General features: G+C 34.5%; 1 protein-coding gene across 1 annotated transcript in view; it reads right to left on the bottom strand.

The window, feature by feature from the left end:
* Positions 1-9,931: 9,931 nt before the first annotated feature.
* LOC150091750 (CD151 antigen-like) overlaps positions 9,932-24,989 on the bottom strand; it is a 99,870-nt gene continuing 84,812 nt past the window's right edge. Inside the window, exons 5-7 of the mRNA XM_090376802.1 lie at positions 24,481-24,597; positions 20,715-20,798; positions 9,932-10,666 (exon numbers count right to left, since the gene is read on the bottom strand). Of these exons, the coding sequence (XP_090232928.1) occupies positions 10,604-10,666; positions 20,715-20,798; positions 24,481-24,597 (264 nt within the window). The 3' untranslated portion in view covers positions 9,932-10,603. The remainder of the gene's footprint in view (positions 10,667-20,714; positions 20,799-24,480; positions 24,598-24,989) is intronic.

The raw sequence follows: 24,989 nt of genomic DNA, 5'->3' as shown, positions 1-24,989 counted from the left end.
TGGTTATGTGTTGGTACCAGATACCACAAGACATATTTAGAAATTTTGTAGTGTTCATGCCTCACTGGGTACAAGCTTTTTTGGCTGCACATGGAGGACCAACACCATATTAGGTAGGTGGTCATAATGTTTTGGCTCATTGGTGTAGATTCTACAATAGGCTCCTAATTTTTGCAACCCCAGTTTTTAACCAAAGTCATACTTGAGATCTGTAAAATCATTTGCTCCAGGAAAACAAACTGCAATATTTTTTGTTTACATCTTTTCCTTTTTTTATATCCTACAAGTACAAAAATACATTTTCCTAAATGCCATTTCTCACCATGCACTCATGTTAAACCTTATGCAGCAACAGAAAAAGTTGATTCAGCTGCATGTAAGTGAAGGCAGTCAGTAGAAAACTATAAGCAAATCATAAACCAGTGGCGTAGCTATGGGGAGGCGGCGGGGGCAGTCTGCCCTGGGCAGCATTTTTCATGTGAGACAATTTTATTTTTTGACAATCTATAGAACAGCAACTGAGTCATGAAATAGACTTTGACAATGTCATCCAAGATTTTGCTAACAGAAAAGTAAGAAAAATAACATTTTAGAATGTTGGAATTAAAGTTTTGCCTCAAAAATAAACATAGTGTTTTAATTTATTACCCTATATGTCATTTTGACTTTTTGAGTATTTTTGGTGTGTATTGAGAGGGATGGTAAACTCAGGGACTACCCTGGGCAGCAAAAGCTTTAGCTACAGTAGTCACAATCTGCATGATCATTGCATATATATAGTATGAACCAAAAGTAAAGGACCACATAGGAAAGTCAGTAAAACAGCTTATTGACTTCCTTACGTGGGTTGTAAAATTTATAGAGAACAAATATAATTGGTCTTCCACGGCAAGTATAGCATTTGTCAGATGTCATGTTTTAATTTTTTTTATTATTTTGTAAATTAAATCAAACTCCCAATGTACCTTTGCCCACCAATATTCTCTAACTGGTTATGCGTAGTTTTTCATTTCAATACATTATGAATTCCAAGACAATGTTGCATTTGGCATTTAACAGACATCTTTGCTTATCAAGTGAGCAATGGTGTCTTTCTTCTAGGCAATTCCCATATGACTTGTGAGATGCCAGCAACACTGATTGATTTGATTTTTTTGATTTGGTAGTTGTTGGCGCATCGGCTTCTGTGGCCATATTGCACCTCCCAAGGTTTTTGCAGTACTTTGATCCAAGCCCGAGGCGGGAATCGAACCCGCAACCTTTGGGTTGCCGGGCAGGTACTTTACCCGGTCGGCTACCAGCCAGCAACACCTATCTAATCTTGCCCTAGAACTTTATTTCATTAGCTAAATGTGAACAGCTGACAAAAAAGATGTTCATGTTGCAGTTACCAGATCAATCAATCAATCTGGAAGGGTTCAGTGATCTTAAATGCTAAAAATATATATATATATATTTATTGGTTTCTCATTTATTGTTGTTCAATATTTAATTCAATTCACTTCAGCTCATAATTAATAATGACCACCATCTTCAATTCAGTAAAAAAAAAAAATTAAAACAAAAAGGGGTATCTCACAGATGCCACACACCACATGTGTCATTGTTAAATTGAGGCCATAAGTGACAGAAGGTAATACTACAAGAAAAATACATAAATGTCAATTGTATCCCAGTAATCAGCCAGAGGGATTTACAGACAGAAAGGAAAAAAAAAAAAAAAAAAAAAATTGCAAAATCAATTACTCATTTGAAGCAGAATGAAATACAGTACAAATTAAAGGAAATACACCAAGTCCAAAGTAAAACAGGATTTGGCAATAAACCAATCAAAGGCACATCCAGCTCTATATTAAAAGTAAGGATCAATGCTCCAGTAGATAAAAAAAAAAAAAAAGACATTAATGGCTATATTAGTGAAATGGTACTTTTGTTCCTTGATAGGAAAAGTTCAAGAACAAGGTTGTTGTACAAGGACAGACTGAATTTACTGCTTTGACTAATAAATAATGTAAGAAGTCCCTGTGTTGATGTTGCCATTAACTCAAGTGAATAGACAAAGACCTCCCACTGTCTAGAAATTCCAGACCACTTTAACTGAAGGAAGACCAAGGTTCTTTAAAAGTGGTGTCTGGGAGGACACCACTCATAACTTGTCTTCCCAAGAAGCCACTTCAACATCCAGATTTCAAGCAATGCAACAAGCTAAGAATGACCCTAAGGTTATATTGTACTGCAATAGACCCAGTTGGGAGGAGTCAAACTTACAAAACAAAATACTTCAGGACTAGTTTATGTTCTCACACTTTACACATATCGACTGAAACCCCAATACAGCCTCAAATGTTTTGCTAGCAAAATAATCCCTAAAGATGGAATTTGAGTAACATGATACCTGAACATTTTACCATGGACGACAGAGAAAATGGATGATCAGCAATTTGGAACAAAGAGAATCTGAGTAGATGGCAGGCTGTAAATCATACATTTTCAGCCTGCAGTCATGGATTGAAATGAAGCCCAAAATAATGAATATAAATCAAGCTAGAAACAGTTAGATATTTTACTAAGGAACCAAAAGTGTGGAAAATAAAAACATTGAGAGAACAGTCCCGTGCAGATGAATAAAATGATTCCTCAGCATCATTGTTTTAAAAAGACAGAAATCATTCTGCCAAAATGCTTCTCAAAACTAATACGATAAGCCTAGAAATCCCAAAACAAGACTGCAACACAATAAATGGGGATATATATACTGACAGAATCAAAGCTGATGCATTATCAAAGAAGAACATGCAAATCAACACCAGTGTTGCATACAAGGTGGACTCTTCCAATCTCTTTTAGCTAGCAAGTTAGCTGGAATAAGTTGCCTCCATGGGTGGAGGTTGATAGCTTGGAGATGTTCAAAGGTCAACTACTCAAGAGAGTCAAATAGGTAGTTTATTTTTTGAATGGTGCAGCAAGAGCCTCAGCTTCCTTGCACCATATGGTTAATACTAATTAGCTGCTGTACAAAGTTGATTATCAATGTCTTTGAAACAATAATGGACTTATTTAATTGGTTTGCAAAAACCAGATTTAATAAAAATGCTTTCCAAAAGGTTTTGGGGTGGAGGGATCAGTGACGTGATAAAAAACACACTACAAATCATCTCATCTATTTAAGCACTTCCTTATGCCATTTTTGTAGGAATCACTTTGCTCTCAAAACCATTACTTCTGCATTACCAAAAAATGCTAAAGATATGCAGAAAGGAAGCAGTCAATTCCTACTTTTAAGTAGTCTCATATGGACTGATCAGGTACTCTGACTAGGGGAAAAAATTTTAGGGTATCACAGAAAATTAGGAAAAATAAAAATTTTGATAATGCTAATGGAGTTACTAATCGCCCTTTCTTGAAAAGGCAACAATTATAGGCTATTACCTGCACTTGCAATCGAGAGTACGGACCGACAACAATCAGAATCGCACTTGAATTATGGTTGTACATCGCAGGCCACACTTGTACAATTATGAGTATCTCACAGAGGTGTTGAGAGTAATGGTATGATAACCCCAGGGGCTCACATCTGATGAGTATGGGCTTGGCACACCCAGGCTCCTGAGCTGGATATCATCATTCCTCTCTTTCTTGGCAATTCCCTTTTACTTCTGACCCCACCCCCAGGGTAAAAAAAATTTTTTTTGGCTGGTGCAGCAAAGCCTCAGGCTTCCTTGCACCATATGGCTAACAATAATGTTATGATTTAGCAATAAATATGAATTAGAAGAAATGTAAACAAAAATTAGAAGAAATTCATTTCGTTTATGCATTCATCTATTGACAAACCTCTTGCAAAATTGTATCATATAACTACACAAATTGGCCTCTGTAGCACACGCTCTGAGTAGACTGGGGTTCAAGCCCCTGACTGCTAAATACAGTCAATCTGCCAACCACTACTGGGACCAGCGTGGCAGATTATGGTCCATTTCCTTCAACATAAATTGTTGAGGAGGCTTCCATCTTGCAGTGGGTTGATAATGGCTGAAGTTTTACTTTTTTTTTTTTACATGAATTTCATTTTGCAACCACAATGCCATACTCTGTATCTTTAATTGCTGCACAGCATTAACAATTATTAATGCTCCTCTCTACTGAGACATTCTTTAAAATAACACCCACCTAAAGTCCCTACTATTCTTAGAACTAACATATTACCTTTGTACTACAAGCAGTTGCTGTTCCAAACACATTGAAAGTAGCTCCATTGTTATTCATACAGGGTGATCCAATTGTTGATTTTCACACAAATCTTCAACATTCTTTGTGCAAGGTTATCATTATGAGAAAGTACTGTGCAACAATATTTGAATTTTAATAGTACTGAAAATTTAAAATAATAAAATTAATTATTATGGACACATGGTCAAATTTAATTTAAAAAAAACGACAAAACCAGAAAAGATAGATGCTGGAATATCAGGAAGTAATAAAATGATACAAGAATCACCTGCATGTACAAAGAGGAATATGAATCATTTTTGCAATATGGATTTACTTTTAACTCTAATCAGAATGAACAGCAACCAGTGTGTTTAATTTGTAATGAAACTTTGAACCCTGCAAAATTAAGACATCTCAAAACTAAATGTGCTGACTACTCCAGTACGCAAGTAGAGTATTTTGAAAGACTTAAAATCCTTAAAACAAGAAAAGCAATTTTTCAAAAAATTGTAAGTGTTCAAGAAAAATATTTAATTGCATCTTATGAAGCATCATATTTAACAGCAAAAAGCTAAAAACCATATAGGATTGGTGAAGATCTTATTTTGCCTATTGCAGTACAAATAACAAACAATTCATGGAAAAAAATACAGATTATATAAAATTCCTTTGTCAAATGAGTCAGTAAAAGAATTTTGGAAATTAGCAATGACCAGTTCCAGCAACTTATTGTAAGAATTAAAGAAATTTCCAAATTTGCTATTCAGCTGGACAAGTCGACAGACATTTCAGGTTTAACACTACTGTTAACATATGTCAGATTATGTATTATGATGGCAATGTACGGGAAGACTTACTCATTCTGTCAGCCATTACATAGACAACAGGTGAAAATATTTTTCAGAAAGTGGATGAATTTTTCAAGGAAGGTCTAGAATGGAGTGACTGCATTGGTATATGTACTCACAGTGCCAGAGCAATGATAATAGGAAAGAATGCTAGATTTATAGCCAGAATTAAATCTGCTAATAATAAACACATTGCTTTTACTCTGTCATGCATCAAGAGGCACTTGTGGCTAAGAACATTATTAATTAGCCATATGGTACAAGGAAGCCTGAGGGTTATGCTGCACCCAGCAAAAAAAAAAAAAAATTTCAGTAATCCAGAGAAAGAGCAGTAGAAAGAAATCAACAAGAGGAGAATGGTGATATCCAGCTCAGGACCCTGGGGTGTGCTAAGCCCATACTCACCAGATGTGAGCCCCTGGGCTCACATCTAAATACTGTACAAGATGCTTTAAAACTTATCAATAAATGTAGTGTAATTAATAGCACCTTTTTGCAAATCTATGCCAGGATCAGATTATGATAAATTGTTGCTGCATACAGAAGTAAGATGGTTGTCCAGGTTGTTTGAGACTAATGGAGTTAAAAAAAAAAAAAAGTGTTATTTTTGTCTGAAAATAACTGATTTTGCAAAACTTTTTCACAATGACATTTGGCTTTGAAAATCATCTTGTTTATCAAATATATTTGAGAAACTCGAGCTGAATATGTCTGCAGGGAGAAAACATTAATATTTTCCTTCTGAAAGATTAAGTCCAAGTGTTTATGAAAAAAAATAAATAAACATATGGAAGAATAAAATGACTCATCTGAAATGTTTCCATGTATGGAAAAGTTTATTAGTGCAAATAATTTCAGTTTTAATCTGATAAAGCAGATTATACTTTATCATTTGATATGCTTGGAAAATCAGTTTTGTAAATATTTTCTTCCAGATTTTATAACTGATCATTTTGATTGGGTTCAAAAACCATTCATTGTACAAAACAAGGTAAACATCCCTCATTGCAAGCTCAAGAATTTGTAGGGCTTTCTAGTGATGGAAATCTTAAGCTTGAATAAATCTCTTAAATGCTTTTTGGCTTCAGGTTAAAGCTGAATATTCAATACTCTGATCTGACAATGAGCACTTCTACCATTTGCCACCACTTATGTAATAGTGACATGTGATGCAAGCATATGAGCTTATGTAGCATCAGCCAAAAGAAAAAATTCACACAACCATTCCCTCTAAATGTTTGTCCAGTTCCTCCTTAAATTTATTTAACCTATCAACTTCCACAACAGATGGATGTTTGTTCCAGCAATTAACCACCTGCTGGCTAAAGGCAAATTTCTGCACATCTATTCTACATCTGTCTTTCCTCAATTTGAATTTATGCCCCCTTAGGTTTATAATCTAAAAAGTGGAAGAATCCCACCAGAATTCAGTGTGCTCAACCCATTCAAGACCTTATGTACCTCAATCAGATCACCTTGCAGGTACCTAGTCTCCAGCCGCTGCAATTTGCAGAACTTAAGCCTCTTGGTAAGAGGATCCCTTCATTCCCATCACAAATCTTGCCATTCTCTGTACACACTCAAGCAAAATCCACATCCTTCCTAAAATGAGGCCTCCAGACCTGTACACAGTACTCAAGGCATGGCCTGACCATTGCCTTATACAGGGGAACAACCTCCTATTCCCCACTAGCAAAATTCCTGTATATCATTGATAAAACCCCATGACCTGCTCTTGCAGCCTGTCTACACCATTTAGCAAACTTCATATTTGACTGCAGAATTATTCCCAGGTCTTTTTCACTTTCCACTTCCCTGAGTGTAGTACCACAGTTGGTATGTTTCTTTGGTTATTGCTACCCATATGCAGTACTTTGCTTTTGTCAAGGTTAAACTTCAGTTGCCACTTCTCAGCCCATCTTCCCAAATTTTCTAGATCCTGTTGCAGTAGCACACTGCCATTAACAACCCTGTCAACCTTTGTATCATCTGCAAACTTCAACACTAAGCCTGATATACCTTCAATCATTGATAAGTATACAAAACAGAGGACCCAACACCAAACCCTGTGGGACTCCACTAATAACATTAGTCCATGAAGAGCAGCACCCATTGATTACCACCCTGTCTTCTCCCACTCAACCATCCTTATGCAAGTCATCATTTTCAACATTGGCTCCAGTAAAGACTAAATACAGTTCTAGTGTTAACAACATCGAAGTTGCTATGAGACCTACACTAACAATTGTCAAGATTTAACTTATTGTGCCAAAATAAAGCTCATCCATCTCATTAGACTTATTTACATTTATGGTTGTTCTCTGTATATTTAATTGTACTTTGTAAAACTACAAATTTGAGTAATAAATTTCTGTTTAATACCACAATATATGTACCTCAATGTACAAGCTAGAGATAAGTGTATAAATGAAGGAATGTGTTACACACTTGCTAATAATCACCTGTCCCTGTTTGTTATATTGAAGTTGTATGAAAATAACTTCAATTTTAGATTATGCCCAAAGAGGTTTGTTTTGGATCATATATAATACCAGGGGTAGCAAAAATGTTTCCATTGTAAAAAGGGGTTTCAGGTGAAAAAAGTGTAGGAAGCTCTGCTCTAGACTATGAAAGAGTTGTTGATCTACATCAGGAAATTTGAAATTGATATTAACTGTTACATCAGAAACAAAATAGATGTTCAAATGCTTAAAAAGTCAACAAAAAAAAATTAACATTTATATTAAAAAAAAAGGAAAGAAATTCACACCATATATATTTGTATTTTTTTAATAATAAAATGCCAAAGGCAAGATTACATTTCAAGATCTGAAAAATGTCAAATATCCATACAAAGTTATAAATTAAGATTCTTAATCTTGTCACTTTCCATTATTAATATCACACATCTAAAAATTACTCCTAAATATGATAAATTGTTTTATTTTTAAATTTATTAATAGCCACATTGTAGTCATATTTCAATGTGGCTATTGTCTGAGTTTCATGTAAAAATATTTAAAAGTGTTAACAAGTTTAAACACATTTACTGTTACCTATATTTCAGTGTGCCATAATTTTTAGAGTTCCAAGAAGGAACTCCTTTAATATACCTAAAAATATTTGAGAAGAAATTCCAGAATCTTTTCAAATGGAAAAAATTCTTTTGCAAGCTACAAGTCAGAACAAAGCTCAAAAAGTTATTCCATTTTTAAACTAACCTCAATGCAAGCAAAGAACAAATACAACTATACCAGGTTGTCAATGTTGGTACAAAGTTGATAATACACAAACCAAGAGTTGCTGTAAATAATGCAGCATTTGGTGTGCCAATAATGAGCAGTTTGTGCCTTTACTTTTACAGCACTCATTTATTAACCACTTAAGAATAACCACCAGTGGCACAGCACATTGCTTTGATGCCATTTGACACAGATTATCAGCAAATATGTTAATAAAATACTGTTAACTGACATGCAATGCAATTTAATTCAGTTAGTAACTTTATAATCATCAGGTGTATTTAGCTAGTTTTCTAAATGAAGGAGACTCAAGTTTCTGTGGAATAAGTTATCCAATAAAATTCCATATGTCTAATTTGTTAGACCTTTAGCTTTTTTTTTTTTTAACCACACTGAGACTAAGTATGCATACTTGATAAATGCTTAAATCACAGAAATTAAATCTTTTCTTCAGCACCAATAACTTGAATAACAAGAAACCAAATTAAGAGCTGCATAACCCATGGCTTTCATGAATTACACCACATCCTAGATTAGCAAAAATGTCTTATTTCCAATAGCTTTTGGCTAGTTAGTAGATACAGGAGGGGATTTTAATGCCCTTTTGTTTCATTTATGTAGCAAAACATGTCAAAGTCAAACAATATCAAATTGAATCAATGCACAAAAATATAATGAAGTTAATTTTATTAAAATTAATAAGTTGGTTATAGAAATTAAATAGCAAAAGTGCTTTATCCTTGTTAGAAGTGGACACAAGAATTAAATGGACGCTGAAACTAATGTCCACTTTAACTGGCATACGAATGCTTGAAAATTAAACACTTAGTACAGTATACTGCTAAAGAAACTAAGACACCTTTAGCATCATTTACAAATATCCATTCTGTGGATCTCTAAAAGGGAAATTGAACCTTCATTCCCTTCAAATGAATATACAATTACAAGCAAGTTATACAAAAGGCACTGGTAATTCTTATAACAAGAGGAAGTAAAAAAAAAAGTGCAAAATACAATATCTCAATGCCCACATTTCTAGTAATCACAAAATGTAGAAATAAACCCTTTCACAAGTATACACATTTTTTCATGTGTGAACCAAAAGGAGTATGAATATACAAATGTTTTGAAGGTTGTTTTAATGCAATATCAAAAATTACATTTGTATATATACAAATAATTCTCTTTAAATTCTATAGGAAGATACTGCCATCCAGGACTCACAATGAGCCCGAGGGCACTGGAATGCTGTGCCAGTTTGTCATATACATTAGTAATAGATATTATACGCTGCTGCAAGATATTACTTTTTTTTAGAAATAGTAGCAGTTTTTATTTGTGATGGTTTAAAAAAACAGCATAGGAGAGTACAAGATTAGACTAATTTATATTTAGTGATAAGCCTAATATTAACTTTAATATATTTAGCTCTTCATTTAGTAGTTGTTTCTCATTCAACAACCTTGGACATTTCTGGCTTGTGTAATCCAAACTTGCACAAGGCAAACTGAAGAAACTGTAGAGTTACGATTCAGTTGAAACAATCAAATACACCAGTGTAGAGGGTATTCTCCCTTCCCCTAAATATATAAACAAGTTTTTTTTGTTTTTTTTTTACTTTAATTGATTTTATTTTTGACAATGGCATTCTGTTTGGTTAAATAAAAAAAAAGTAAATCTGAAAATTATGTACATAAATGCTTTAATGTTTAACCTTCCAAATTCCTAAAAACCCCCCGAGGTGGATTATTACAGTGTCTGGAAATTTACTCATGAAAGGGTTAGCAAATAAGAAACAAAAGGCACAAGATAATTTTGTGAATACATTGCACAGATCTACACTGGGTAATTAACTGGACACTTCCAAACTTGGACAGTTAAGTGTCTTAAAATACAAAATAATTTGTGGATTTCTTAGAAAATATTACTTTATATGTACAGTATAAAAGCAAAAGCCATTTCACAAGACGATACATTAAGCATGGGTTTATATTGTATGAAATTTCTGTACACTGTGCATATCTGACAAGTAAGGTATAACAGTTCACCATAGGATCTATTTGAATGATTATCATACAAAAATGGCTAGATTTCTTTGTTTACATATTAAACTTCAACAACAAAATAAAATTGTTCAGATGTAACAACTAAAGTTGAAACTTAAGGATAAATAGATGATTTTTCTATTTATCCTTAAGCTAACCAACTCTCAAATTTCAATAAAAAGCAAGCTACATAAACAATTACAGAACACTGTAACAGCTGAAGTCTTTATATACAGCAAAAAGTTGCTCAAAATCTTCATGCAAATCCTTCTCTCTTTATAGCCTGAGCTAAGCAACAAGCAAATATGATTCCCATTAGCTGAAAAGGGAAAATATTACAATTAGCAAATTGTACACTCATAATGCAAAGTACAAAATTTTAAAAAAATGAAGAGTTTATGTACATGGATTTCTAGAAAAATCTTTTAAAAGTTTTACTTAATTCTAAAGTCACATTTACTGTAAAAGTTTTTGTAAACAAACATTGAAGATTGTCCTGTTCCTAGTATGCTTAAGTTGAATGTTACAATATGTTCCTTTGATCTTCCTTTACATACAGGAATTCCTTCAATTCTTAAAATTAACCCTAGGGCTGTCATACTTATGCTGAAGACTAATGCTTAAGAGCAAGATTGAATATGGGCATAAAACCAAAAGATTTCTATGCATTCTAATTCCAGTTAACCTTAATTGTATTAAAGGTCAACCTAATGATTTGGCTAATTCCATTTTCATAACAAAGCTCTAGTAACCACTAATTTATCTACCGAAACTATTTTATTCTTGCACAAAAAAAAAGAAATTTAATGAATTGCTCACAAAAGCTTTCAAATCCCAGTTTTGTTGTGAGTGTGTATATATATTAAAGTCTGCCTTAAGGGAAAAAATATTTTTTTTAATTCAGAAAAAAAATTTACAGAAATTCTAGAGGGCTTTTAATAGAGAGGGCTTGTATAGGTTTGTTTCCCTATAAAGATGAATAGGCTGAATAAATTCAGAAAAAATGACAAACTATTAGAGGGAATGGACAGGAGATGTGGGAAATTTTTGCCAATGCTATATATGCTTGCTTTCTTGTATTGTTTGCTACTGCTAACTGCAATTACACTAGAAAATTAAATAATTGCTTTTTTTAACCATTAATTTTAGTCTACTTTTATTTAAAAAAGTAGCAGCATTAGCACACATTGCATTCTGAAGAATGCTATTTAGAGCTACCCAATTTCAAAAGAATCCAATTAACTGCAATAGAACGTGGGCTAAATATTACAGGCTACAAAATTATCATCCCTAGACAATATGTAATTTGTCTGGGCATAAATTGGGCCCTCATGGAAACCTAAAATTAATTTTATCATATCAATAGTAATTTTTTTTCAGAGCCGAGTCTACGAGGAAGATGGCAAAGGATTCTTATGTATTTTTACTATTAAAACTTAATTCTTTCAAAAATGGACACTTATTTCAAACGACCCTTTATTACTTTTACCATACTGAGAGTTTCATTAATAATGATTTGTCCATAACTGCCAATAAGGAGTTTCAATAGGATATACTTCATTGTATATACAAGGGCTAAAAATTTGTACAAACTACAGTGCATCTTTGATGTAATATAGAGGGATAACTAATGCCATTGTTATAGCCAAAAATAACAATTTTCCAGTTTTTTAAAAAATGAATACAATAAAAGATCTATTTAAACATTTAAGTGAGCAAAATTTTCATCCCTCAGTTTTAGTGTGACACAAATGAATGAAATAGGTTAAACATTTCAAATGCACCATTATTTTTTTTTTTAAATAATGCTACACTAAAAATATTAAAATAGCAATAGTTAATATACTTAATTTCAAAATTAAACTTCTAATAATGACTCCACTATTCCAAATGAGATTTTTACAGAGAATCCAATTTCCAGTATAGCACTGTAGCTTCATGCATGAATATGAAGCATCAGAATGTCAAATCAGTCTGGTCCTACAAGCTTTGGGTTCTATGAGCTTCATAAAGGAGTAGCATTTTTTCCTTCCACAATTGCTACTCTTATGAAGGATGATAATATTCAACTTTATGGTGCAAAAGGTTGCTTAATATCAAGCATGAATAAATCTCCTTTTCCAATATGATGTCATACAGTAAAACAAGCCTTAAATTAAAATCTATTAACATTCAATACTAAAATGTTCTTTAAAGAGCTGTTAACTTCTTTCAATGAAGTGCATTAAAACTGTTGCACTTGGCTTAGCATAAGTACACACTAAGCCAAGTTCAACATTCAGTTGCCTTCTCAAATCCCTTCAAAAAAAAAAAAAAGGAAATAGAGCTGTATAAAATTTAACCATTAGCATTAGTGGAGGCATACAATGCAAGAAAGCAGGATTTTGCAGCATCAGCCAAAAAAAAAATCTCCCATTTCACCTTTCCATTTGTTTCAAATGCCTGTCCAACTCTGCCTTAAATTTATTTAGGCTATTAGCTTCCACAACAAAAGATGGAAGCCTGTTCCACCAATCAACTACCACTTACCCTTATAACGCCATACCTCTCCAAATTTCTGCACATCTATTCTACAACTATGTTTCCTCAATTTGAAAACTGTGCCCCATCAGGTTCTTAGTCTGAGCAAGAGGAAGGATCTCATCAGCATTCAGCTTGCTCAACCCATTCAAGGACTTATACACCTCAATCAGATCACCTTGTAGGTGCCCACTCTCCAGGCACTGCAATTTTCAGAACTTAAAGCCTTTCTTTGTAAGAGCACCCCTTTGTTCCCCTCAATCTTGTTGTCCTTCTTTGTACACTTTCTAGCAACTCTACATCCTTCCTAAAATGAGGCCTCCAGACCTGTACACAGTACTCTAGGTGTGGTCTGACCATTGCCTTGTATAATGGGATAATCACCTCCCTGTCCCTGCTAGCAAAATTCTAATATATCATTGACAAGACTCCATGACCTGCACTGGCAGTCCATCTGCACTGCTCAGCAAACTTGCTATTTTACTGCACAATTACCCCCAGATCTTTTTCACTTTCCACTTCTATGAGTGTAGTACCACACAGTTGGTACATTTCTCTTGGGTTATTGCTACCCATTTGCAATACTTTGACAAATGCAATGTTAAACTTCAGTTGCCACTTCTCAGCCCATTTTCCCAACTTATCTAGATCCACTTGGAGTAGCACACTGTCATTAACAGCCCCACCAACCTTTATCATCTGCAAACTTGGACATGAAACCTGATACCTTCATAAATATCATTGATAAATATACCAAAACAACAATGGGCCCAACACCAAACCCTGGGGAATTCCACTAATAACATCCATGAAGAGCAGTGTCCATTGATTACCACTGTCATCTCCCAGTCAACCATCCCTTTATCCATTGTAGCAACTTACCCTTAATGCCATATCTCTCCAATTTGTACTGCAGTCTTCCATGTGCAACAGCATCAAAAGCCTTCCTGAAATCCAATTATATGATATCAAAATTATTCTTGGCATTCAGCTCCTTTGTGACCACATAGTATTCAATCAAATTGGCCAGACAAGACCTCCCTTTAAGAAACCCATGCTGTGTCTTAACTATTACTGCAGTCTTGTCTAGATGATCCTGCAATGCTTCTTTAACCAGTGATTCCATTATTTTCCCTGCAACACAAGTTAAACTAACAGGTCTGTAGTTACTTGTCACCTTTTGAACCCACTTTGTGAATTCGTGATACATTTGCACACCTCCAGTCTATGGGGACCTCCCCTGAGTCCAAGGAAGCTCTCATAATTATGGCTAAGGATTTGCTTAATTCCTTTGCTGCCTCCTTTAATATAACTGGATAGATGCCATCCACCCCATGTGCCTTCCTTATGTTTAACTTCAACAATCTCTTCCACTATTCTCTCAGTTATTACAAAATCACTTAGCTCCTGTTAGCATTTGATAAAATACTTCTGGCAATCCCCTCATTGAATAACTCATGTGTGAATGTAAATGCAAAATACTCATTCAGTTTATCAGCTACCTGAACATGATCATCAATAGTCAACTCATCTATGTTAAGTGGTCTAATCTGATTCATCCCTTTCCTTTGAGTTTACATAAGTAAGAGTTCTTTGCATCCTTTGCCAAAGATTTCTTGTAATCTGCCTTTGCCTGCCTAACCTCTTTTGTGACTTGATTACAGATCAGTTTATACCTGCCATAGGCTTTTGAGTCACCTGATACTTTATATGCATCCCATACATTGTTTCTCTGCCACAAGCCTCATTAATTCATCTGACATCCATTTAGGCCTTGAACAGTATTTTAGTTGGAATGAAAAGCCTAGTAGCCTCCAAAATTAAGTCCCTCAAGACTTCCCATTTAGAATTCAATGTTGGTAACATCAGATGATCCCACTGTACACAATTTAAAAACCATCTGAGACCTTTGTAGTCACCTTTATGAAAGCAAAAGTCCTTCCCTTTAGCCTTGATGGTAGTTACATCAAAGTAACTCCCACATTAGTACATTGTGATCACTGTCACCCAGTGGTTCCTTTATCTGCAAATTTTTAATGCATGAATAATCACTGCTGATAATCAGATCAAGAGTATCTCTTTCTGGTTGCCTCTCAAAATAGTGCCTGTAGAAAACAGTCATCCAATGAATCCACAAAAGTCTTGGTGTGCGAGTGACCAACTGAAGTTCCAGTCAATATCTGGAAAGTTAAAATCCCCCATTATAAGACATTGATTTACTGACCCAATAATCATAATCTAAAGTTTTAACTTTAGGAGGTACACTTCCCATGCCATTAGATTAAATAAAAAAAAAAGCTTTTTCTTAACAGGTACCTCAAGTTACAATTAAAGCATTTATGGAAATAACTGCATAGGCAAATACCATCTCAGAAATTATTTTCTGCAGAAAATAGTTATACAGCTAGGTTATATTCTGGATCACACTGTGGGACCATTACATCCTTGAATGTTTGCCCATTTGGGATTTTCTGCTGGTAAATTGCATCAGTTAGTCACACCACAGAAAATTTAAATTGTCTAAACCACTAGTCACCTTTACCCTTGACAGTAATTGTTTAAATCCCATAATGCACTGATCAATTACCTAAAAACTTCAGCCATTATCAACCCACTGCAGGATGGAAGCCTGAATTCATATTGAGGGAAATGGACCATAATCTGCCATACTGGTCCAGTGCAGGTTGGCAGGTCTTCAAATTGACTGTATTTAGCAGCCTGGTCCACTCAAGGAGCATGTGCTACTGCACTCACTCCTGACCACTCTGCTATCAATTACCTAGTGGGTCTTTTTATCTACAGATTCTTAATGCAAGAAGGGAGACTATTCCATCAAATTAAGACTGCATTCTTTTGTTGCCTGTAACATGCTGGTGTAGAAAATAACTTGCTAAATCCACAAGTCTTGCTACTGTGTGAGTGACCAACTCACAGGGTCTGGAAGTCCACCATTATAAGACACTCATTTACTAGCTCTTTGTATAGTTGTTCATTATACTCAGGTCATTAGGCCTATAACATACACTTTCTCTCAATTCTTTTTTTTCTCCAGTGTTTATGTTACACCAAATTGATTCAATATTGCACTGGCCACCTATGTCCACTGCCTTTGATTTTGTGCTTCTTAACTAAGGGCATAACCTCTTTCCCCATCCTGTCTTGTCTGTACACTTGGTTCAAATTCTGAATTTTTTATATTTCAGTGATATTGTCTGTGATAACCTGAACAATGTCTGCATTTGATGGCTTGACCAGTACTTTAATTTATTTACTATGATCCTAGCATTAGTATACATGCAACTAATTTTAGTCTTGGTAACTGACACGGCCCATAAATTTGATTATACCACAAAGACCCCCCAACCTGGGGGTCTTTGTGGTCTTCAAATTCAACACCTTGCCTTCCAGGGTGTTGGATGTTCCAATGGAAGCAGTACAAGAATTACTGTCACCTCTGCCTGCAAGTATTATTAATTTATAGTCTGTATCCCCAAGCCAGCAGTTTCTGACCCACCTAACACTGCCTCAATAGCATCAGCAAAGACCATGTTGAGAAAAATTCTATCCCATGAGCCTTGCAGTCTCTCCAAGGCTGATTTAATTGACAAGGTTCTTGTTTCACTTTCAGAAAAACCTTGTTCTGTTTATTGGAATTAAATTTTCCATAAGGCTAAGTATTAATCCTTTTTCAATGCCATTTGTGGACCACTTTCCTGATGTGTGATAATAGATTATACATAAGCTGAAGTTATTTCATTCTGCTCCATCTGTTGTGTAATAGTATTAATGCACATCAATACAATGACACTGATCCCTCAACATAAGGCTTATTTTAGTGTTACCCTATCCTTCCTTGTTTTTTTGCATAAAAAAACCCAAGTTGTTAGTATCATTTACTATGGTCAGAGTAAACTTAACAAGATGATTTGATACCTTAACTGCACTTATTTGGATGAAAAAAGGTTTAAAACAAATCTCAAATCATTAACTGTAATTGTTAATTACACTCCAAAAAAACTACTTGGCAGTATAAAAGATTAGTTTTAATGTTATAGCATAAAGTAGCAAAATTTAATTTAAAACCTATTAGCTATGTTGCCAAGATTATATTCAAGTCTTACTAGCCACAAAATGAGTTAAGAATAGAGTTTTATTAAACTGTTTTTAATGGAGAGAGGGAAAAAAAAATTACTTTAACCAATATCTGATAATATTGGTCAAAGTAACACTTGGATATATCTCAAGTGCCTTGTTTGTTACCATAACAGATATTAGCAAGATGTTCTGAAAGCAGAAACATTTCAAATGAGAAGGTAGCTAATGCTAGGAAGCAAGGTTAAATAACTTCAAGGGGTGTGCCAGAGTAGTAAACTATACAAGAACACCCAAGTCTAAATTGTTTTACAGTACAGGCAACCACTGTTTAACACTACTTCTACAACATGGTTTTGCTCTAATATGATTGATAAATTGTGACAATCCTTGCATAACATGGTACTTATAACATGGTTTTGCTCTAACACAGAGCATTGTGGGAAATCTTGCATAACACTAATTTTGAGCTTTGTGCTGGGAAAACCCTGCTATTATGTTAGATGTAATTTTCAACATTTCCATTCGTTCTTGTGAATCCCTGCTGTTGATTTGCTAATAGTTATTGCCTTCATGGTATTTTTCTAAAGCACATTTCTGGAGGTCACTACCATAAAACAATGCCTTTTCTGTTAGTGTAATCAATATAAACAGGTAGTAAATTATCTTCTTGCATTTGCCATAGTACCAATTGCTGGAATTCTGTGGGTTTTCATGTTATTATGGCGAAATAAGTTTCCCTTCTATGAAATATTCAATCATATAAAAAACAATTTTCGGAAACTCATTACTCCGTATCTCACTTGTGTGTATCTTGTTTGTTGCAACTTGTACCTGCCGTGTTTTGTTATTATTGCTTATCATTTTTAATTTTACAACCAAAAAAGTTAGTGAACAGAAATATAAATTAGTATGTACATATTGCAGTACCTATTAATTAAGTTAGGTGCATAAGCATACATTTTTATTTTGGAAAAATATTTTTCCGATTTTCACATATCATTTAAAGTGGAGGTCCACTGTATTTTGTTGGGAGATACCTGGGTTAGGTTCTGTGCTTTTGAACTTTTGCTTGTTTGAGACCATAAAAAATTGAGACTTCGAAGTTAGTGACTTTTAAAGAGCACAAGGTACACTAAACCTAGATGCTGCAGAAGAGATTATGCTTAGCAGCGACGAAGAGGAAGAAAATTAAATTAATAACATAAGTATCATAGTTTGTAAGGCAAGATGTTTGTTCAGTTATTACTATTTAAGTTACTACTATTATAAAAATAAACTTAAAATATTAAGTTATTACTACTATAAAAATTAAGTTTCCAATAGTTATATAAAAAAAAATTCATTTTTGTTAGCATTTGGAGTGTAATTCTCCCCTTTTTGTACTGGTTCTTAGTTCCATATAACATAAGATTTTGTAGGAACCAAAACTACCATGTTATGAGGGTTACCTATATTGTCAGAAGTGTTATCAATAAAATGAGTGAATTTGAACTGCTGGCTAGGACAAGTAACGCTGACATAATAGGGCTTGGGAAACATGCTGCCACCCAGAAATAGGGGAGGACGAGTTTCAGTATGGTATGTACAATGTATTTAGGAAGGATAGGGCAAATAGGTGTTGGGGGTCATGATTCTTATCAAGAGAGAGAGAGATTAAAGGTAAAGGAACTAGTTTATAATCTCAGGAAAGGAAATTATGACAGCTTAAGGTTCTACCTGGCCTCTAACTAGGTAGATAACTCACAGAGCAAATACAATTGAATTATAGTATACCTTTAAAATATTAAAATCACAGAAGGTTGTGATGAATGGTTATTTTTCAGATTGGGTTAAATGTAGGAAGTGGGGTTCTCCAAGGATCAGTATTGGGACCACTGTTGATTCTGATTTTCTTAAATGATATCAAAGGAAGAGAGCATGATGTTTAAATTTACAGATGTAAAGATTGGTAGAGTAGTTAATGATCACTGCCAAGCAGAGCTTCTTCAGAGTGACCTAGATAGACTTCAGGGATGGTCAGAAAAGTGGCAACTATGCTTTAATTCAGCAATATTCACCTGGGGAATAGCAACCCCAAAATAACTTTACACTTGGTGTTGAATTAACCAGTAGCAGAAGAAAGGCTTGTGAGTTACAATAGGGTCAAACATGAAGTTCTGAGCATTGTAGACAAGTTGCAAGGAAGGCCAATGGATGATTTATCAAACATTTTCTAGTAGAGATAAGAATGTCATAATCCCATTATATAAGGCTATTCTTAGACCACACTTTGAATACCGTGTTCAAATGTGGAGACCACACCTAAAAAAGGACAGTGTCCTGAAAGGTTCCAAAGACAGGTAACTCACCTGGTGAGATTGCAAAAAGGGCATCCATATGAGGAAAGACAAAATGTGAGTTGCACAGCTTGGAAACTAGGCACCTTAGAGGAGACATGATTGAAGTGTTTAAAGCTCTGAGAGGGAAAAGCAAAATGAATGAGGATGAAATTCAGTTATAAACAATTCTAGAACTAGGGGGCCATAAAATCAAGTTAAGTGTGTGGGGGGGGTGGACTGGATTACAGGAAGTTATTTTAGCCAGAGTTATAAATTACTGCAATAGGTTGCCTACTTGGGTGGTTGAGGCTGACAGTTGGGGGAAATTAAAAAAGGTCAGCTGGATAGTTACCTACAGGCAGAGGGAAATGCATAGGTTGTCTATTTCCTTTAATGTTTTTTTGGCTGGTGCAACATAAGCCCCAGGCTTCTTTGCACCATATGTCCATTACTAATACTAAAAACACTTCCTAGATAAATTTTTCTATCCTGCAAATTGCACTCTTTACCTCTTGTAAATGCCAATTATATTCTTCCACTGACTGAAAATCCAACCCACAATGGGTTTGTGGCAAAGATAAAATACTAAATTCCACCTTCTAATTTTAAGAACTTCCCTGCTCAAAGAGCATCAACTTCTCAAATAATACCCACCCCAATAACTAAAATCTGGCCAAATATTCAGGTAATTCTCCTAATGGGAATAATAACTTAAAAGTTCACTCCTAAAACTCTGTCCTGTCTTACTTCTCACAAAAGTTTACTGCTCCTATGCTCATCTTCAAATGAACTGATTTCTAGACAAGGTCATCTGTATTAGGGATTACCTGACTGACTTCCAATCTTTGGGCATAAACACATCAAATATTGCTTTCTCTGCATAAAAAAACTGGGTTTTCTTTTTTGGTTGTGTCATTACTTTTCTTCTAAAGAGCTGCTCTACAAATCTCAAATCATTGCCTGAGATGTGCAAACATCCCCCAGTGGGGGATGTTTGCACATCTCAGGCAATGCCCACAAAATCCTCTGAAGCTTCTAGATTATTCAAAGAGAACAGCCAAATTAATAACTTGGTCTCTTACAAAGTCTCCACTCCATCTCAGATATTGCTTCTACTGCATGCCTTTTCTATAGATACGTCCATGGGCACTGTTTTCCGAACTGGGGGATAAAAAAAATCCTCACCCTTCGAAATACATGCATGAGCACCCAGAATATATTCACTATCCAACTCCAAAGTTTTTTTCCCATTTATCCCTTCTAAATAAATCTATGGAAATTTAAGTCTAATGTGAAATGTCTTCTCAGCCTTCAACCCAGACAGTATTAAGCACACAATATGTTCTGATATCTATTAATCTAGAGTTTAAACTGCATATGCAATTTAAAAATATTTAAGTCACATCAAAATAGTTCAACAAAACATGAAAATACCTCAATAAATGCAATTCCAATGCCAACTCCACCAACAATGGCAATATTTGATTCCACAACTTCCTTCAGTTTGTCATAGCAACCCTAGTATTTAAAAATAAAAAAGTAACTTCAGCTAGTTTAAAATATGACCAACACTGTTTTTTGCTAATTGACTAACAAAGTAACTATGATAAGAAGCATTATTGTAATCTATTTTCTACAATACCATTTTGATTCTACAACTGACATAATTTGTATGGCGAGGGGCAATTAACACAACTATCTTTTCATATATAAAAAAAAGAAATTAATCAGGATGAAAACTGATTTTTTAATCATGAAAATAGTGGAACCTTTATTTTCCATTGCAAAGTTTCTTTCCACATATAGGCACTGCCCTATCCTTCCTTAACCAAGGAAATCTTGTCAGAGTTAAAGACAAGAACACCTAAATACAGATAACTGATTACAGCTAAAACCTATGATAGCCTTCTGATCAGTCCAAGTCTTGTAGGAACTTTCATGCCTAGGACTTTCCTTAAATTGTTTCAGCATCAAAATAGTTGAAGTTGCATCACATGGCTGAAGATTCTGTTTATGCAGTCTTTCATTTTAAATTGAAAGTCTTGCTGATGTAGGTTAATTCTTAGTTGTTTCATTGTACCCTGAAATTTGTTTATATTTTGTGGTGGATTATTAGAGCTCAAAGGTTTAGCATTTTTTACTTACTAGGATTCATTTGTTTTCACCAAAGATGCACAACAGATTAAGCAGGTTGAGAACTCCTTTAAGTCAAGAACTTTTTTATAAAAAGCAACTTATTAAACAAGCAACAGTTTTTTCAGCCTGCTTTGATAAACGATACAATTAGAACAAAAAAAAAAGGCAAAGCCAGTATTACTTTTTAGAGAATCCTTTCCGGAATTCTTCACTTCTATGTAAGAATCTGCTGTTAATATAAGAGACTAGCCTAAAATTCTCCAGAGAGAAGTGGGAAAAACCATAATATTGCTTAGATTTCCCTTTATAAAAAAGGGCCACAAAAAGAAACTGTACTTGAAATGAAATATTAATAACAAACTAGTTAAAGTAGAATCACAGTATTAAAGGAAATATGAAACAATTAACTCTAATGAATTAAATTTAATTCATTTGTAATTGCCCTATGTTTTACACACATTCTTAAATACAGTCAGACACTAAACTCTCACCACTGGTAACAAACTTTATTTCGCTTGATGGTCAGCAGTTTTCTGGCATTATGACTGCCATAGTAGCATTATTATTCACCTTAAATTCTAATCCTCCAACAAAAATCTGTTTCTTCAAAGTGCCATTCTTTCCATATCCCATCCTATCAATCTTTTTTTAATGATATTCTTGCCAAAGCTATTAATTGCATACAAAGTTTATTACTTTACTGATGTAAAACTATTCTAAGAAATAACATGACAAATAGCATTTAGAACATTCCACTCTTGGCTGCAAATGCTTCCCTTCTGCTACATTATTAAGGATGAATGTGGCTCATCGGGCAGGCATTATGCTTTGAGGTTATAAAGCATGCTTTGATCCAGTTGCTGGATAAAACTTGTGGTACCAGAAAGTTATGACCTTCTGGACACTACGGAATTTTTGGCTTTAGTGTTTTAGCAGACAATGCTGTACAATGATCTACAATCATTCCTTTTTTTTAATCTATTCTTCTATCCACTCTCAATCAAGAAGTTTACTGCAAGCTAGGCAACTTATTGCTCCCACAAGCACAAAAGTTGGCCAACTACTTTAAGAAAAAGTTGGCTTGGAAAAAAAATTTTCCAATTACATTGTGATTGGAAGCTGCTGGACATTTGTCAGTTTAAAGTTCAGTTTTGTACTGCCATCTGCAAAATGGAATATTAATTCTCTTGGATGCAAAATATAATTGACATCATACTTGAATTTTGAAAGAGCCTGAATGCTTTGACTGAGCCCACTGCTGGTAAAAATCCTTGTTCAGACTACACAAGGGGGAATAAATTCATATTGAGGAAGGATGGTTGTAGATCATGTATACAGAAGTTTGCCTTCAGCCATGGGTCACTGATCATTCAAACAAACAATGCCCAGCTGCTGTTGTGGAGGTGAGTAGTTTAAATAAATTCAAGTGGAAATTAGTAGTGGCAAATGATACAAGGAAGCAAGCTTATATAGCATCACCCACAAAAAAAAAACACATACTTCACCCAACCATACCCTCCATGAATTTGTCTATTTCTTCCTTGAATTTAATCAACCATCCACTTCCACAACAGATGGAAGCCTGTTCCAACAATGAACCACCTGCTGGCTGAAGGCAAACTTCAGCATATCTGCCCTACAACCATCCTTCAACTTGAATTTATGCCCCTCTTGTGTAGTCTTAAGAGGAAGGATGTCATTAACACTTAGCCTATCAATCCATTTAAGGCCTTAAAATACTTCAATCAGATCTCCATGGTATGGCTAGTCTCCAGATGGTGCAATCTGCAGAACTGAAGCCTTTAAGTATGAACACCCTTTTGTTCCCTTCACCAATCTGGTTGCCCTTCTCTGCACCTGTTCCAGCAGATTTACGTCTTTCTTAAAGTGAAGTCTCTAGACTTGTATACAGTACTTAAGATGCAGTCTAAACATGGCCTTGTACAAGGAGATAATCACCTCACCTTGCTAGCAAAGTTTTTGTATATCATTAAAAAACCCCATGAGCAGTCCTAGCAGCATTTCTCAGAGAATTTCATATCTGACTACACAATTACCCCAGGTCTTTTTCCACTACCCTGAGTAATTCCACACAGTTGATAAGTTATACTCTGGGATTACTGCTAATCATATGTAGTACCTTGCATTTGTCAATGATAAACTTGAATTGCCATTTCTCAGCTCATTGATCTAATTTTTCTAGATTTCGTTGCAGAAGTATACTGTCATTAAACAACCTGGCAATCTTTGCATTATCAGCAAACTTAGACATTAAGTCTGATACCTTCATCAATATCATTAATAAATATTGAAAACAATGGGCTCAGCACTGAACTAGGGGAGGGGGTAGTTCCACTAATAACTTTAGTCCACAAAGAGCAGCACCCATTGATAACCACTGTCTTCTTCCACTTAAACATCCATTTATCCATAGCAGTAACTTTCTCTTAATGACACATTACTCCAGTTTGTACAGCAGTACAATGTGCAACAGTATCAAAAGCCTTCCTGAAATCCAAGTATATGATATCAAAATTATATTCTGCATCCAGTTCTTTGCTCACTACATAGCAATAGTCATCACAGGAACTAGATAAACTGTTAGGAGTGGACAAGTGAAAGACTTGTTTTCTTACATTGTTTGCTACTAATTTTTTTTATTATTGCACGGACTTTGAACAGCAAGTTTTAAAAAAATTGCTTTAAGACTATACAAAGCCTGTAATTATCTATACAAAATAATAATTCCTGTAGGATAAAAATGTACTTAGTAACACATTAACCAAATTGTAATGAATGGATGTTATTTAGAAAAACTTGTCCTTCAGCACGGGGAAAATGTGCTTTGTAAAAAAAAAAACTCCCAAGATTGTATTTTAGTTGATTTTTCAAAACAGTTTTTAATCAGTTCATATTTTAGTCCATTAATCCCTAACAAATTCACTGTTAGATACTCATTACTATGTTGAAAGATTATGTAGTATCCTGCTTGTCTTTCCTTTTAGAAAAGAGGCTTGAAAACATACTTGTAATTAATACTGAACTGAAATTAAATTATACTCACATCATTATAGCCAGTAAGAGGAGTTGGGATGCAGGGAGACATATTTCCTTTGCAGCAAGATGGAGGTATAAGATTTGGAATCCAATCTGTGGATCCTTTAACACCACAGCACTTCATCTATAAAATAAAAGGAAGAACTGTATTAAATGTTACACAATATATACAGTATGTACAAAAAAAGTATTTTTTCACTGAAGCTACTGACTACATGTTTGAGATGCAAAGTGGAACTTTGATTTCAAAATTTCTGAACATTTGGATTTAAAATTAGTGTAATATTTGTTCACAATTTCCTGATTAATTTGGTGTATTTGTTCTAATATTCTATACTTCGTCATTAAGTATTAGCATATGAGGCAAGACAACAAGGTTATATAAAGCATCAACCAAAACAACCACACTTCCATTTTACCTATCTATTTGCTCCAAAAGTTTGTCCAATTTTTCCTTGAATCTAAACTTCCACAACACATGGAGGTTGTGGAAGTTTGACAGATTCAAGGAGGTTG

This window comes from Mastigoproctus giganteus, chromosome 1 (assembly GCF_048544385.1).
Source record: "Mastigoproctus giganteus isolate SK-2022 chromosome 1, ASM4854438v1, whole genome shotgun sequence".
NCBI lineage: Eukaryota > Metazoa > Arthropoda > Arachnida > Uropygi > Thelyphonidae > Mastigoproctus > Mastigoproctus giganteus.
The sequence above is the reverse complement of the archived record's forward strand: the minus strand, read 5'-3'. Positions and strand labels throughout refer to the sequence as shown.